The sequence below is a fragment of the Delphinus delphis genome, chromosome 15 (assembly GCF_949987515.2).
Source record: "Delphinus delphis chromosome 15, mDelDel1.2, whole genome shotgun sequence".
Classification (NCBI taxonomy): Eukaryota; Metazoa; Chordata; class Mammalia; order Artiodactyla; family Delphinidae; genus Delphinus; species Delphinus delphis.
The window spans coordinates 724014-740720 of NC_082697.1; the positions used below are offsets into that span (position 1 = coordinate 724014).

At 63.9% G+C, this 16707-nt stretch overlaps 1 protein-coding gene across 8 annotated transcripts; it reads right to left on the reverse strand.

Moving 5' to 3' along the window:
• Positions 1-3843: 3843 nt before the first annotated feature.
• Positions 3844-15375, reverse strand: ARFGAP1 (ARF GTPase activating protein 1). 8 transcript variants are annotated; one of them, XM_060033273.2, is made up of 14 exons: positions 15229-15375; positions 12419-12482; positions 12126-12235; positions 11771-11942; positions 11305-11405; positions 10474-10560; positions 9920-10016; positions 9065-9121; positions 7909-7941; positions 7266-7295; positions 6510-6566; positions 5956-6015; positions 5334-5404; positions 3844-4336 (listed from the first exon to the last, which is right to left on the reverse strand). In XM_060033273.2, the coding sequence occupies exons 2-14, from the start codon at positions 12476-12478 to the stop codon at positions 3991-3993; spliced, it is 1281 nt and encodes a 426-aa protein (XP_059889256.1). In that variant the 5' UTR covers positions 12479-12482; positions 15229-15375; the 3' UTR covers positions 3844-3990. The 8 variants fall into 8 exon arrangements, with proteins under 8 accessions (XP_059889256.1, XP_059889254.1, XP_059889255.1 ...); XM_060033271.2 differs by having other exon boundaries at positions 5334-5410; XM_060033272.2 differs by lacking the exon at positions 15229-15375 and adding an exon at positions 12626-12700 and having other exon boundaries at positions 5334-5410.
• Positions 15376-16707: the final 1332 nt, after the last annotated feature.

Consider the following 16707-nt stretch of genomic DNA (forward strand, 5'->3'; position numbering starts at 1 on the left):
TCCACTCTTCCCATCTGCTGCCCAGGACGGCTCTCCAAGCATGGGGGACACAGGTCCCAGTGTAAAGGACCCCATCGCACCGCAGGGCGGGATCCAAGGCACGAAGGGGCCAAACACCTTTATCCCTCACTCCACGTGGTCTGTTCCAAAGAGGCCCACGAGGCGGGCACCTCAGGGACCAAGGTCACACGTGTGCTCCTGGGCACCAAGCTGTGGGTGATGGGCATGGGGATCTCTGGCAGCCTGGAGCAGCCCCCGGACCCCAGGGTCACGCCAGCCTCACAATGCGCCCCAAGACCCGTGACCCCAAACCCAAGCCACTCACGGGTCCCTCTCCAGTGCCCCGTCCCCCACGCCTCCTCCGCACCTGCCCCTTCTCTACAACCCTCCGCAGTCCGTGAGGGCCCGCCTAGCACAGCCCCTCCCCCAGCCCTCCCCACCCACCCGGAAGGCCCCACCCCAACCGACTAGGCTCCCCGCAGGCTGGGCCCAGTAACCAGGGCTTGCGGGGGCGGGGGGGCACCCAGCCTGGGCCCCAAGCACCCAACCCCTACTGGACCCCAGGACTCACCCCCCAGAACCACCCTACCCCAACCTGGACCGGACCGGCCCCCTCCCCCCAGCTGCTCTGAGGCTGCCAGGGTGGCTCTGGCCCCACCCCCCCCACACCCCGCCCCCGCTCTGGGCTCAGCTTCTGGAGGCAGAGGTGCTCTGGGAGAGGTGGGCGCAGCACAGGCCAGTCGACATTTGCTGGAGACTGGGAGAGGCCAAAGGTCGGGGGCTGGATGCTGCTGGAGGGGCAGGGCCCTTCCCAACGCCCCTGGAGGTTCCTGTCCCCCTCTCCGACCCCCAGCCACTGGGCAGGCGCTGCAGGATCCAGCCAGCTCCCGGCCTTGACCCAGGACCCTCAGAGCCCCTCCTGGCCTCCAGTCCTGCCCTGCGGTTGGTGCTCCTGCAGCTGGGAGGGGCCTGAGGACCCGAGGCGAAGGTAGTTCTGAGACCTGCCGTGGCCTGGGAGCCAGCCGCCCATGCCTGATGCCCTGCACTGGGTGCCGGCGCTTGGTGGGGGTGGGGGTGGGGTGGGGGGGGGTGGGGAGAGGCAGGCCCTGCAGTCCCGAGTGGAGGCCGGCAGAGGGCGCCTGGCCTGGTGGCCGCAGACACACAAACACTGGCATACACGTGTCTGTCCACGTCCACGGCTCACAGGCGCTCGGAACATGCGTGTGCACACTCACGCAGCCCACCAAGGTGCCGCTCTCCACGCTCGCAAGCCAGCGGGTCCTGAGCGCTCTTGGCTAGACTCCGGGCAGCCCCCGACCCATGTGCCCACCAGGAGTCCCTGCACCTGGCACGTGCTCCACGCCCGAGGCCCGAGGCCGCGCAGCCCACCTAGCAGCGTCAGGGCTCAGCCAGGGCACAAGCTGCTCACGGTCACAGCTCAGAAAGGCAGGACAGAGCCAGGCTGCCCCTGCTGGGCAAGTCCCGTCGGCCTTCTGGAAGCGGCACGGCCGTCACGGCCCTCACTCTAGAGTGCAGGTGGGGACCCCGAACAACGGCCCCACTTCCCCCAGCCCCAGCAGTGGGGAGGTGGCCCCAGGAGTCCCAGCCCTGACCGGTCGAGAAGCCGGCCCTCAGTGCTGAGCAGAGCCTCCCCGGCCCCTTGGGGAGGAGGTGCAGAGAGCAGGACCCCCACTGCCCAGAAAGCCCCGCAGACGGTGCCCAAGAAGCCCTACTCCCCATCTTCCTGCCAGGACTGGCTCAGGGCGTGGAGTCCCAGGAGAGCCACCAGCCTCTGGTGTGCCGCAGGCCTGGGCCCGCTGGGCAGGGCCATCTGGCTTGGAGAGATGGTTGGACTGGGTAGCGCAGGTCACCTGCGAAAGCTCTGGAAAAGGAAGCTAAGCTGGGCAAGGGCTGCCTTTAGGTGTCTGCTGGTCAGTCGTGGTGTCTTGGCCAGAAGGTCTGGGGCAAACAGGTGACAGAAGCTGGCCAGGCCTCAGCTGGTGGATTGGCCTGGCCTCCTGGAGCCGGAATCTGGGGAGGACAGCACGCAGCGGCCAGGGGGCCGAGGGCAGGTTCACAGCTGACGGGTATGTTGTCCGGAGAGGCAGAGGCCCCGTGTGTTCAGCATGACCGGGGCTCAGCTGAGAAAAGGATCCAGGACCGCCCTACACGGCGCCCTGGCTTCCCGACCCGCCTCCCCACCCAGACCCGACTGCCTTCACCATGGGGCCCCCCTGCCCATAGCGCTGCTCTGGGACAGGACAGCACAGAACCACCCAGAAGACACAGCTCCAGCCCGGAGCCTCCAGTCGGCCCCGCGTGGCGGCCACAGGTGCCCTCGGTCAGGCAGTTTCAGGATGACGCAGGCTGGCTGACCGCCAGCTGGCGGCCCCAAGTCTACCCAGGGCCAGGGGAGCGCCGGACTGTCCTTATAGAACTGCCCTCTCCCCCGGACGAGGGTGCCGCGCAGATGCCTCTGTGTGTGGCAAGGGAGCTGGATTGGATGCTCAGGCCCTCACTGCCAACCCAGCCGGGAGGAGAGGGCCTGGCACTATCCAGGCCCAGCAAACAGAACTGCAGAACGGCAGGGGCGCCTGTCCTTTGCCCGTGAGGGGTCTCGGGCCACCCACCTAGTGTCCTGACGTGATGCCTGAGAGCAGAGCACATCTCAGACCAGTCAGCCTCAGGGCCATGCGCATCAGCCCGAGGGGCTCCCGGGCAGAGGGCAACTTACTCCAGCTGAACACGGCCTCCGGGGCAGGGCCTCCTGGACCAGAATCGACAGGAACGAGGTGCCCCCGAAGCCTTCAGGGCCGGGGCAGGACCCCAGAGTCCCGATCCCAACAGCGTGGAAACAAGAGTGTCAGGACAGACTGCACCCCCTCGTCCGGCCCGGCGCTGATCTGAGAGCTGCCTGCAGTGCAGCCCACCAGCCCTGGTGCGGACCCACACCTCACACCTGGCCCTCCTGAGTGCCTCTGCTCTGGGACACTTGGTCTCGGGCTGGCAGGCCACGTTTGACCCTGGCTCCCGGGCTGACCTGGGTTTTCTCATCACCCTAAGCCTGATCTCTGACCTCAGATCCGTGTGGCAGACTACTGGTTCAGTGACTGAGACCCTCAGGGTCAGCTAAAGGCAGAGGTGCTGGCCACTGGGCGTCTTCCTTGGGGAGAAGTGTGGGTAGCCGTGCTGCAGACCTGCCACATGAGCCACTGCCATCTGGCTGTCCACACGGGGACGGCCCGTCCCGCGGGGCAGGGAGCAGGGACGTGGCCCACAAATCACACAGGAGGCCTGGGGGAAGCCCGGCTGAACGGCCTGAGGCAGAAACAAGCGCGGGGACAGAGGACTGAGCACGGCGTCGTGTCACGTGGTCGTCAGCGCCGGACCGTAAGAACGAGGTGGCCGGCGCACAGCCATCAAAGTCGAGTGGGCTTGGGCGACAGTGAGATCCAAATCACAGTGCAAGGAGGCGGGAAGAGGGGCTGCGAGGAAGGCCGGGGTACCAGGGCACCGCTGCACGACCCCCCCGAGCTGATGATGGGCTCTAGGGTGACGGCAAGGCCAGGAAGGCGGTGCTCGGGTCGGGCGGACGCTGGCCAGCACTGGTGCAGAGACAGACTGGGGAGCGGAGGGCAGGGGGCAGGTGGCGGCTCTCAAACGCCAGGCAGTTTCTTCCAGAGGAAGAAAGAACTAGAGCGACCGAGAAGTGAAAGTTGCTTCAAGGAGACAGGCCTCAGTCACGGTCACTGGGCAGCCGCGTGCGCCACTGGGGAGGGCGTTTATTACCGAGCGCACTGGGGGTGGTGGCTGGGCGTGGGTGGCCCCGCAGTAGCAGGGAGCACTTCCTGCGACAGCGCCCGGCCCGGGGCTCCAGGAGAGCCAGGACAGGTAGGCACACGCCCCTGGGGTCCCGGCCGAGGCTGTCCTCCCAAGTGGCCGGCGCTTCCTGGGTGGAAAGGAGCAAGGCGGCGGCGCGGCCGCTGTGCCCTACCAGTCCTGGTTGTCCCAGCCGTCATCCACGGCGGCCGGCGGTGCCGCCTCCTTGACGGCCCTGGCCCTGGCCCTGCCCTCCACCCCGGCCCCCCAGGCCTCCCGACCACCAACGTCGCCGCCCCCGTTGCTGGACGCAGACGCGGGGCCCGAGCCCCATGCGTCCCAGCCACCCGAGCTCCTCTTGTCGGCTGAGGGGTCTGCACACGTCCAGCTGTTGCTGCCTGGGGACCTGTGGGCCCCAGCAGGGTCGGTGCTCCCGAAGGCCTCCCAGAAGTTCCGGTCGGTAGTGCCTTGGGAGCTGTCCCCGCCGCTGTTCTGACAGCTCCGGCCCTCCGGGGCTCTGGGACAGAGAGCGGTCTCTGAGCGGCTCCCAGAACCAGGAGGTCCAGAAGGTTGCCGTCGTGGCCCTGAGCCGCCTGGTCTTCCCCAGGCTCCTCCCCAGAGAACGGGGGTCAAGGCCAAGTCCAAGCCCCCAGCCAGAGCCCCACCCCCAACCAGGGCACTCAGCCAGTGCCACTCAGGGTCCCAGAGCCGCTGTTCTCGCTCTAGGGCAGAGGAAACCCAGCCTCAGGGCGGCTCCACCACAAAGCTGAGGCCGTGGAACCTGTGGGAGGGACTCAGGCCTCCTGCCACCAGAGCCCACTCTCCACCAGTCCCACCCAAACGCAGGATGTTTTGAAGGAAAATGTAAAGCGCTGGTTTCCTGCAACGATTAAGGGGGAAAAAAACCCAGACCCTTCTCTGCACCGTGGAGTCCCTCAGTCCCTCAAACCACAGTCACACCACTGAGCACAGCGGACAGCACGCAGAGGGGGAAGCGCTGAGGCATCCCGTCCGCGAGCATGGGAAACACGCCCAGGCCTCGGGCACACGGGCAGGACAGCACGCGCCACTGCCGGAGCGGCCGCTGCTCTGGGCCTGGCCCGAGACCATCCATCCCCCCACCAGATCCCCAGGGTCCCACCTGGGGTCAGAGAAGGAGAAGGCTGCCCAGTCTGGGCTCGCAGCAGAAAGGCCCGGGCGGGAGCCCTGAATGCTCCGGAGTCCTGGGAGTGGGGTCAGAGCCCAGCCGCACCCCCTCTCCCTCAGCCTGTCCCACAGAGGCGAGGCTGAGACTCTCCCTCCCCAGCCCTGCATGGTGGCAGCTCCCACGAGGTCGAAAGCAGGGCTTCAGAGCGAGAGGTCAGGGGGCCGACGTGCCTCTCTGCACCCCCAGGGCTCCAGGGGTTTCTGCACTGTGAGCCCTGAGCCCCTGGGCGAGACACACCTGCCTCCCAGAGACCCCAGGGGAGAATGCCACGGAAGGAGGCCCACTTCGGGAAGGGGGGCCAGTATACCTGTCCAACGGGTCCTCCGCTCTCCCAGAAAAAAAGGTGGTGACGTCCCTCCAGCCCCTGCTACCGACTCCCTGGACCTGGAAGGAGACGTAGGCGCTCAGCCTGGGCTCTGACGCCAAGTGCAGAGTTGAGACCTGGGTGAAGTTTAGGAACATGGCGACACCACGGGGCTCGGGCGGTTCGCCCCGGCGCTGGGGACGGTGGGATGCCCGCTGTGTGGACGCAGAGGCTGTGGCCCCAGGAGCTCAGCGGAGAAGCTCCTGGGTGGGAAGCAGGACAAACGCCAACCCGCCCCTCCCCGCCCCCAGCGGCGCTAAGGCAGAGAAGGCGGCCGCCCCCAGCGCACTCACCAGGGGAGGTCGGCAGCAGCAAGACAAGGGCAGAAAGAAAAGAAGCAACAGGTTAGTGGCTGTGACGGGCGCCCGTCAAGCCGTTTCCATATTCCTCAGGCTGTCGGCACCGCAGCGTCTACCTGACCCTCCTCACGTCCTACAGGCCCCTCGGGCCAAGAAGCCATACGGGGCGTGAAGCGCCCAGCCCTTCCTGCTCGCGGTTCCGGGCTCCTTGGAATATGGAGACGACGCTTTCAGCCGAGCCCGCCTGTCAGGCGGGGCTTCCCTACCTTGGCTGCCAACTCAGAGAACCCACTGGACACATCATCAAAAATCTTTCCCTCCTTCACCTGGTGGATCGAAACAGCATCGTCATAGCCGAGGCAGATGCCCCGCTGCCCATTACTGACAAAGGACAACGCCCACCGACACCTGTCAGGGGACCTGTCTCCACGCCGCGTCGCCCCCTCCCCAGAAGTGAGGGCGAGGAGCAAGCCGACCACACCGCAGCCCGGGCCGGTCTCGCCCGGACCCTCCCCCGCTGGCCTCCCGAGCACGGGCTGGCGCTGGCCGCAAACCGCACGCCCCCTCCCCCGGGAGCTTCTCTCGCCGCCTTGGCCTCCTCCAGGGTGAGGGGCCGGCCACACACACAGCCACGCGGGAGCAGAGTAAAGGCCAGGCCTTGCTGGGCTGGGGGACGAGAGCCATAGGCACAACGCATGCGTGAGGACACGGGGAGTGAGCACGGGAGTCTGAAGCCCGAACAGCGCCTCCCAGCACCACCGCCCCCCGAATGAGGCCCACGGGAGACGCACGCAGCCGAGTACCGGAGTCCCCGCGTTACCTTCTCCTGGGCAGGTTTGAGGACACTCTCGTTCAGACTGTGGCCCAACTCTGATGCCTGTTGGAAGGACAGATGCGATGAGAAAAAGCCGCGTACGTGGCAGCACGTTCACCCCAGGACTGCGAGCCCTGCCCACGGAGGGGAGGCTGCAGACGGCGAGCAGCCCGCCAGCACCCGATACTCCGCGCTGTCGCAGAGGCTGGAGACCGCTGCCCCTGGCCTACGCACCCTGGGAAGGGGCTCGGACGGCAGCCAGCTCTTGGAAGCCCACCCCATCCGGTGGCCACCATCAGGCTCTGCCCGTCGGAGCCCACAGGATCCATCCCAGGAGAACAGCCCCTGGCATCCCCCCGACACAAACGGGTGGATCCCAAGCCCCACCTGCCCTCCAGGGGCCCTGCGGGAGTTCGAACAGAAGGGGATGGAGCTGGGGAGCGAGCCCAGGCCAGCAGCTCAGGTGGGGGGCAGGCAGGACACAGGGGAGGCAACCACGGAGCGGGGCCCTCGCCACTGGCATAGGACTCCCCAGCGCCGCTGCAGCAGCAGCCTCAGGATCCGGATCCCGCGCCTCCTGCCTGAGACGCGGATGCCCGAGCACCGTGGATGGGCCACGCGGGAGCCCATCGGGCTGGGGAGCAGCTCTGAGCGTGAAGACAGGGAGCACCGACATGCAGCCGCGGCACAGACACCTCAGAGCGGGGCACGCGCCAGACACGCGGTGGGGGGGGGCGTGCACGAGCATGGACGCGGCCTTACCAGCTCTGGCTGCTGCTTGGAACCCCAGAACTTCACCCAGACAGCATGGGGAGACGGGGGGTGGGGGTGGGAGAGAGAGCGAGGCGGTGGGAGCGGTGTTCGGCAACAACCAGGACACGGTCCCGTGGGCGCCGCACGCTCTCTAGACCCAGCACCTCCCACCTGGGAGCTTTCCAGCACGGTAGGAGCGAGCGGTTAGGGAGTTGAGATGGGGGCTCAAAGAGATCAGCCCTTGGCCCCAGAGGCTCCTTGGACGGCCTGGCACCACGCCGGGACCGCCGGGGCTGCCAGCCAAGGTGTGAGAAAAAGACGAACACCAGGGCCCGAGACGCCGCCCACGAGAAGGGAGGGCGCTAACCAGGGACAGAGGCACGCTGCTGCCACAGGATGCAGACCCCGGTGCCCTGGGGGGCGCTGGGCCTCCCGTGTGCGGTTGCCCAGACATGGCACAGAGCCTCGTCCCCCACGAGGCCAAGGGCCCAGGGGCCTATGGCTGCCCGCCTACCAGGGACGGGGCAGGGTCTAAGCCGCCTCCACCTGCTAGCCCGCAGGCGCCCGAAGCGACACGTGGCATGTGAGCCTGGGAGCCGAACGCACGCACGGGCAGCCCTGAGAGCGCGAATGCAGCGGCTTCCTTTGTTACCTTCTGACTTGCCTGGGATCCAAACTTTGTCGCCTGAAAGGAAACACAGAGAGAGGGCTTTCTGGTCAGCCGCCTGACGCTGGCCACCAGGGCTGCACGTCCTTGGGGCCCAGACACCCATGCTGGTCTCCTGACGGCCGCGAGGCACTGGTGCTCACCCCACAGCAGCTCTAAGGGGCCCTGCAAAGCTGCCCACCACATCCGCTTCCCCTGGAGGAAGGCCGTCAGGGGAGGGGCAGCCAGGATGAGGGAGCAGGGCCGACGCCCACCTCCCTGCTCTGGAATGCAGGGCGCACAGGCCGCCCACGGGCCCACAGGTGGGGCAGGTCCCTCTCCAGCGAGCTCTCCCCCTCGCTGCCGAGCGCGGTCTGGTCACACCTCTCACCTCTGCCCAGCACCCCAGCCGCTCTCATAATAAGCAAAGAGGGAAAGGCCTGGATCCCCACCGCAGCCCCGCACAGCCCCGGAGAGAATCAGCAGAGGCCACGTGGCAGAGCGCTGGTGCCCCAGCGCCAGGCTCCTCCCTGGGCTCTAGCCCTCAGAAACTCCCGTCCTGGCCTCTCCAGGGCCCGTGTGCTCTGGGTCAGCCTGCCAGGCGGCCTCCCGTCCCTGCTCCGGGCGTTCCTGTCCCCGCCACGGCACGGTCTCCTCGCCAGGCCCGTACCCTCGCACACGCCTCTGGCCTGGCCCCTCCCGCCTGGCCTCCACCCAGTCACTGCCAGGAGCCGAGCACGTGCCCACGGCCCAGCTGCCTGTCCTGGCAAAACCCCCAAATCCTGCCTCGCCTCAAGCCCAGGAGCAGGCGAGGGCAAGAGGAAACTCGGGCTGTCCATACCCTGGAGACCCAGCAGCAGAAACTCCAGGCTTTGCTTGGGCCGGGGGAGGGGGAGGCAGGGAAGCCTGGGTCACCCTGACGCCCCACCGGCACCCGCCTTCTGCAGCCAGCCCAGCCCCTGCAGGCAGCTCCGCTCTGCCCGGTACACCACCAACCGTCACAACAAATAACGTCCGTGGGGCCTGGGGGATTCGCCAGGGCGAGAGGCTGCTCACCGAAACCCCCTCAGGGCAGATGGCCGTGCGGCCTGAGCCCCGTCAGGACCCCTGGTCCCCCAGAGCCACCGGCCTGCGCGGCCGCGTGACGAGACGGGCTACTTACACCCTCCTTCGCTGCCGAGGCAAACCTGCTGGCTCCAGTGGCGAAGCTGCTCCAGCCCTGAAAGGAAGCGACACACAAGCCACGTGGCGGCTCCACACGTGGCCACCAAGGGGGTGCTCCTCAGACACGCGCCGGCCGCCTCGCACCCACGTCTGTGGGAAGGACACAGCCAGGGCCCCAGAAGCAGCTCCTGGCCCGGCTCCCTGGAGACATGCCTTCCCCCGAAGCGCCCCGCCACCCCTCCAGACAGACCACGGGGCGCTGGGGGCACTGAAAGCTGTCCTCCTTCCTCTAAGTCCAAGGTTGTTTCCCCTAAGCCTCCGAGATAGATGAAAGCAACTTGGAAATAGAAACTCTTCATTTAAATCCCAACTCGGCCTGTTCCACCTGAAGGAGACGCGGAGGGACCCTCGCGAGGAACTGAGAAGACAAGTGCGTGCGGCCTCTTCCCCATGGCGGGGCGGGGTGACACGGAGACACACACACTACAGCCTGGGAGGCGCTTCTGGAGAACGGGCTCCTGCACGGCGGGCCAGGCCGACGGCCCCTTTCTTCCCTGGGGCAGCCCTGGCCCAGAACCCACATGCTTGGGAGACTCTGCCAGGAGCGGGCGGCCAGGCGGGCTCCACTCAGAGGAAACGAGCCTTGCTAAATCTGAGGGACGTGTTTTGTAGCCAAAGTAAACGAACGACAAACACACGTGGGATTAAACACCATAAACGGCGCTTTAAGAAGAGACGCCAGTGAAAGCAAGGGAGGGGGGCCTCTGTGAGACGGGCCAGCGCGGGATCCCAGGACGGCCAGGTTCCAGGAGGCCCCTGGGGAGCGGGGGACAGCCAGGACGGGCGTCCTCACCGAGTACAGGGACGACATGGCGCTGTTGAGGAAGTCGTCTTCCCTCTTCGGAGGCGGTACCGTGTTCCCAAACCCCACGTAGCGGTTCTCCTGGGCCCTGGTGGGGACACAAGCAACAGCCCTGCTGCTCCCGACAGCTGGGGGTGCAGACGTGCCCAGACCCGGGACGGGCACCCCGGAGGACGTGCGGCTCCCACACCCCAGTGTGGGGTCAGGCTCTCCTGTTGGTGGGACGAGGCCCTCCTGCTGCACCTGCCAGAGGACCTGGCGAGACCCAAAGCGACAGCCAGTCACTGCAGAGAGTGGGACAGGCTCGACCACAGGTCAGGCAGGTTCCAGGAAGGAAGCACGTCCTTTCTGCTCCCCAGCATTGTGAGCCGTGGTTTTCTCTCCACTCAAGCCCCCCACCCGAACCTGGGCTGCCAGGCGGAACCCCAGGAGGCCTGCCGATTCTGCACCCCCTGCACATGTGGGCAGCAGCCTCCCCCGACCCTCGCAGGGGCCAGGTCTGCCTGGGCCTCCCCCAGCTCCCCAAAGCCCTCCGGAGGCCTTACCCTTGATAGGAGCCAAGGTCATCGTTCAGCCAGTCTTCGAAAGCCTTGTCCGCGGAGGGGGTGGAGTTCTGCAGCTGGCCAGAGGCTCTGCAATGGAGGGTCAGAGGTCAGAGGCCGATGGGGTGGGCACACGCTCACAGGATCACGGGGTCTCTGGGAGGCGCCGTCACGCCCACCTGCTCACACCTGGCTCCTCCAAAGCGTGGAGCAGAGGGTGGCTCAGGCTTCGGCTCGGTGGCTGAAGCCGGCAAGAAGCAGGGGGAGGTGCTGCAGCCCGGGGTGGGGGGCACAGCAGCTCCACGCCTGCCCGTGCCTGCAGGGAGGCCGCAGGGGTCGAGGCCAAAGCAAGCGCTCGGCAGGAACCTGGAGCCCTTGCGACCGGAGTCTCGCCACACAACGGGGAGGTGGAGGGGAGGGCCGCTGGGCACCCCTGGCGTCAACAGGGAGCTCTCTCTGAGACCAGTCACCCCGAACACCAGCCTCCAACCCACGAGAGGACACAGGAGGCCCGCCAGGGGGGCGGGGCACCCTGGGGACGTGGGCAGCCCTCAGTAGGACAGGAGACGTAGACAGCAGCCAACTGGGTCCTACAGAGACGCCGTGTGCTGCGGGCACAGAGCTGGCGCTTCTACTTCAGACGCACCTTTACTGGTTGAATTTCTACTAAAAGTTTGAATTGTAACTTAAAAAGTTGTTTTTCCCACTGACTTTCAGAAACGGCTCACAACTGGAGCTGTTACCACAACAGCACAGGGACTCTGAGCCACAGTTAAGGTCAGAGCCGGGCAAACCCAGCCCAGAGCCCGGCCCACAGGCCAGACGAGTAGCTACCGGTGGGCAGAGGACCGCAGCGTCTTGGGCTGAGGTGGGGTCCAGTTCTGGGCGGGCGATGACTCCAGAGACCATTCTCTGCCTTCGGCCAGAGTGGCCACCTGCAGAGGGAGCCAGGGCGTCAGGCAGCGTGGATGCCGCCTGCCCCGCACACAGCCCCTTGGGCTCGGCTGCCACGGGCCAGGGCTCTCACAATGGGCAGAGTGAGCAAGCTCTTGGGCCCCCTCTGCACCCCCCGAATGGATGCAGCGCTCCCCAGAGGCTGTGAGGAGGGCTCAGCCCTCCTAATCACAGGCCACCTGCTTCCCCTTGGGTGGGGCGAGCTGGGGCCACGCGTCCTGTCTGTGTGTGGACTGCACATGGCCTCCGTGTCGTGTCAGAACCCACAGGAGATCTCAGCCCCTGGAACCACTCCAGCAGCCGATGGCCGGAGCAGCCTGCACACGGCCGGGTGGCCTGTGCTCACCTTGTCCCTGAAGAGGGCGGCGGCCTTGCTGTTGTACTTCTCCTGCAGGGACCAGCAGGGGTCATAGACCTCTTGACACTCCAGGAACTCCCGGAATTTAGCGTTCCCGCCGACCTTCATCTTCTCCAGCTCCACGTCTTTCCACTTGTCCATAGTGACGGACCGGACAAAGCTACATACCAGAGGGCCGACCTCGCCACCAGTACCAGCATCCAAGAGCCCACCCCAAACGGTCTGGAATTAGACACGTGCACCTCCTGTGCCAGAGCGCCGGAGCGGGTAGGAGCTGGCCTGTGGGTGGCCCTCACCTTCCCGTCACCCGCCAGGCGGCAGGCCAGGAGCAGAGGGCACTGACCTGAGGTGCACCCCGAGCCCGCGGTGCTTCCCCGAGCACTCCAGGCAGATCCAGATGCCGTAGGTCACGCTCACCCACTGAGGGTTGAAGGCGCCGCACTCAAAACACACCTGCGAAGAGCGCCCAGGCGACTCACCCGGGGTGGGGCAGGGCCCGGGGACCCCGAAGACCCAATGGGGGGCCCCCAGAGGGGGCAGAGGGAGGCTGGCTGGGAGGCCAACGGTGACAGGGAGGGAGGACTCTGAGAGGACCCCAAAACCTAAGCCAAGTGTCAAGGAAAAGCGGACACTTACGTTGTTTTCATCTTGCACTCTAATTTCCTTAAGAACTTTCCTAGTTCTCGGGCTGGCCATGGCGCTGAAAGAGAAAAGCAAACTTTTCAACTTCCAAATAGGTCACTTCACAAGAAGATCAACTTCTGGCGCAAACACACTACAAAGTATGACTTCAAGAAATTCCGTGAAGCTGCTTGGAAGCTACCGGGGAACAGGGCTACTTACTGCAGGAACCTGCTCTCCACGTGCTAAGAAAAGCCGAGATCAGTCTGGACGCTCCTGGGCCAACCACAGCGTGATTATTCAGGGCAATGCGCAATTACTGGAGGCCGCTCATCATGTACCATCAAGACCACACGATTTATAAAAACACCCGTCTTCTGGTGAAGTTCACAGCAAGGGGTGGTCTTCACAAAACGTGCTCAGACTGGCTGTTAAATCTCATTTCCCCTTTTCAGGGCGACACATCAGACTTGGGCTGACAGTATCCGAAGCCAGGGAGCCCCACCTTCTCGGCCCCCGCAGCCCCTCTACCTTCTACCAGTGCAGGGAGGCTCCTGGCCTGGGGTGGAAGCAGTGGCGCCGCCTGACACGGGAAGAAGCTGGCTTCCCAGGGACCATCTGAAGGATGGAGGTGACAGACAGCATGGCCACAGCAGGGCAAGGACAGGGGCCTATGGACCAGCAGACCTGCCACTGCATCTCAGGGGGACACTGCCGGGGAACAGCAGCCACACAGCCTGAGCTGAACAGAAAACCCATTTACTTCTTTATAGATCTCCTAGCTTCGGCAAAATTCAAGTTCAAGTGGTGGCCCAGTAAGTTTCAGGTGGGAGATGGGGAGGGAGCCCAGCGTGGTGTCGGCAGTAAAGTAACCCCACGGATGCCCAGCCTGACTCTCAGGCTGGCCCTTCCCTCGTGACCAGGACCTGCAGGCTGTCCCTCCAGCTCCCCCGGCAGCATGCATCCTCTCAGGACACACAGGCCGCTTAAGGGACAGAGCCACACACCTGGGCTGCTGGCGGTGTCTCCAGCCTCCGACCCTGCACCCCACTGTCTGTGAGGGACTGCTCCAACCAGCTTCCCTGCCAATGCTTTAGCGTGAAAGTCCCAGGAGCAGCAGTCACCTTCGGTTACTCCCCAAGGAGACCCTGCCTCTCCCCACACCCAGGCCTCCTGAATCCGGAGCCCCAGGATGCCTAACGCCCACAACGCCCACTTCTGAGCCAGCTGAGGTTAGGAGACAAATGTCTGCTTTCTGTAACTGAGGGAAACAAAGCCAAGGGCTCGCCGGAGGCACCTTTCTGCTCTGTATTTCTCTGTGCTGTGCATGACGGTCTCGAAGGCAAACACCTGAACCCACAATCCTGCCCAGCACCCAGCACCCGGCCCAATCCATCCAGGCGGGACCCTGTCCTCACGCTAAGCTCCAGTCACCCACAGGGCGAAGGCAGAAATGGGTGGCCCCTGGGAGCTCTTTCCAGAGGACTGTGCCTGCCCAGAGGCTCCCCTTCTGGCCAACAGGACCCAGGCAAACAAAAGTCAGAACTGGGGTGAGCCTGCCCTGAATTTCTAACTGCGTAAAAGAAGGCAGAGAGAGTGTCTGCACAAGTACAGCAAGGGAAATACGTGAAAACTACATGACTTGGCTCGGATTTAAAAGGAACTTTTTTTGGACGTGAGAATCCTTTCCTTCTGTGAAATGCTAACTTTAATACATAAAAAACAAACACTTCCTAACTTTCAAAACTATAGTATGTCTTGAAATATAATCCAAGAACTCCTGCATTAATGCTTGAAACCAAACCCAGCTCTGTGCAAGTGAACGTGGCCTCAGTAAACGGTGAACCAAATAACACTTCTCGGTTTACAGGAAGAAGCCACTTGTCAGCCGGCAGAACGCTGTTCCTGAAGTTGGGACTTCCTCAATGCCTGAGATGAAAAGGGATGACTTCGGGACACCGCTTGGGGCTGTTACACAGGCAGAAATCCTGCTCATCTTTCCCAGAAACCACCTGAGGCCCCCGAAGCACCTACACCGAAGAACAATCGTTTCTCACTTAAAACACCATCACTTCTGAACTTCTGCAGGGAATGGTCCCAGGAAGGGATGCCAAAGCCAACTTAAATGCTAATTATCCCCCGGGCCATTATCACAGCCCCACCTGGCACAGAAACAGAGGATGGCGGAACCCTTAGGCCTGCACTAAACGACACAATTAACTCTCACATGGGTGGTCAGCGACGAAGCTGTTGAACAGGGCAGACGAGAAGCACAGTTCTACCTAAACGCACGGTCACTGACGGAGAATTCCAAAGTCCCTTCTTGGTTTCCTCTCCCTCCCCCAAGACGATCACCCACGGCCACCAAGGGTGAGGCTGCCATTTCCGATCAGACCGGCCTCTCCAACACCGAGGGGGAGGACCCTTCCCTCTTAGGAGTGGAAGCCCCTTCAAAGCTCAGACCCGGCCCGACGGGACCCTGTGTCCAAACCAGCTCCTGGTTCCGAAGGAAGGGACGGGGCAGGGCCGGCTCGCCCCTCGGAGGGGGTGTTGGTGGGCAGCGGCCCGTGACAACCTCAGAGGAAAGAAGGCTGGGGGCCGGGGGCGAGCTGCGGGGGCGTGTGGGTGCAGGCGGGGGCGGCCAGAGGAGGGGGGACGGCCGGGGGCCCGTGGACTAGCCCCGGGGTGGCTGGGGGAGGCGCTTCCAGGTCCTGCGGACAGCGGCCTCGGAGCGGGTGGGGGGTCTGGGCGCAGGCGGCCGCCGGCAGGGGCAGTGGACCAGCCCGAGGGGAGCCGGGGCCTCGGGGCCTCGGCCGCGCGCTTACCGGGCAGAGGGCTCGATCCTGCGCGCCGGGCCGGGCCGGGCCAGGCCAGGGTCAGGGCCGGGGTCCCGGCCGGGGTCGGCCGCGCCGCGAACCGCACCGAAGACGACCGCCGACCACCCACCCCACCGCCACCAGCTTCCGGCTACGTCGCGCCTCGCAACGCCTCACGGGAAGCCGGGGACGGGCCGGCGGGGGCGGGCCTTCCTCCCCTCCTGCTTGGCCGGAAGCGCTGCCTCACCCCGTAGCTATGGGGACGCGTCCTCCTCCGGGCTGCTGTGTCGGAGCTGCTGGTCCAGCGGGGACCGCGGTAGCCTGGGGACCGACAGCCGTGCTCACCAGCGGTGCGCCGTCAGGATCAGACGGGAAACTTATGGCCTGCTCAGATTAGAACGATTCATGGGCGTTTACTCGCAAGGGGGCTGGTTAGGAGGGTATGCGCGGGTTTAGGGCACCGCAGGAATTCTGCGGGAACCCAGGGCTGGAGCAGCAGAGCTGTGACGTCAGCAGACTCCAAGGAAAAGAGGGAAGGAGGGGTTCCCGGACTCGGGAAGGGCAGTGTCCTCAGGGCCACTGCCCAAGAGGAGCTGTCATCTTTTGTTGAGGGCATGACCAGCCCAAGGTGACCTAGTAGAAGGCGGCACAGGAATAAACACCGGCCTCTCTGGCCTCTCACCCTCTGGTCTCCCGATTTTGCCTCCCACTGGCCAGGCCCACCGGTGCAGTCTGAGGTGGAGAAGGGTAGGGGGTGGGCACGGAGAACAGCTGGAGACGTTGCAAGCAGGCTGCAAAGCAGTGTGAATCTCAAATATGGAAAATATGACTGTAGAAAGAAAACTGTCCAGAGTGATGATCTCTGGGGAGTATAACTGCAAGCGAGTTTTGGTTTTGTTTTTACTCTGTGCTCTTATGTGTATTCCACATATTCTTCATTGATCTATGGAACTTTTGGAGTGATCAAGTACGAACGTTTTTACTGAGGTATAATTTACATTCAACAATTTACGTTCAATGAGTTTTGAGAAATGCATACTGCAGTGTAACCTCCACCATGATCAATTATAGAACATTTCCATCACAGGCAACCACTGTTGTTACTTTTATCCCCATTTCTTAGTTTACCTGTTCTAGAACTTCATGTAAATGGAATCATGCAATAAGTACTCTTCTGAATGGCTTCTTTCACTTAGCATAATGTTTTCAAGGTTCATCCATGTCATAGCATGTCAGCACTTCATTCCTTTTTATTGCTGAACACTATTCCGTTAAATGAATATAACTCTTTGTTTATCCATTCACATATTGGACAGTGGAGTCATTTCTGAGTCTTGGGTATTGTGAATAAAGCTGCCCCGAAACTCACATGGGTATATTTTAACATTTCTTGTGCATAATTACCTAGAAGTTAGGTTGCTGGGTGATCGGGGAGGTGTATGTTGAACTTCATAAGAAATTGTGAAGCAGACTTCCAAAATGGCTGTA

Excerpts from the sequence above, each read along its gene's own strand:
- ARFGAP1 (XM_060033271.2), bottom strand. The coding sequence starts at position 12,478 with ATGGCCAGCCCGAGAACTAGGAAAGTTCTTAAGGAAATTAGAGTGCAA. Across the intron at positions 11,943-12,125 it reads GGGCTCGGGGTGCACCTCAG|CTTTGTCCGGTCCGTCACTA; the intron begins GTCAGTGCCCTC and ends TCTGGTATGTAG. Across the intron at positions 7,942-9,064 it reads CCTCGGCAGCGAAGGAGGGT|GCGACAAAGTTTGGATCCCA; the intron begins GTAAGTAGCCCG and ends GTTTCCTTTCAG.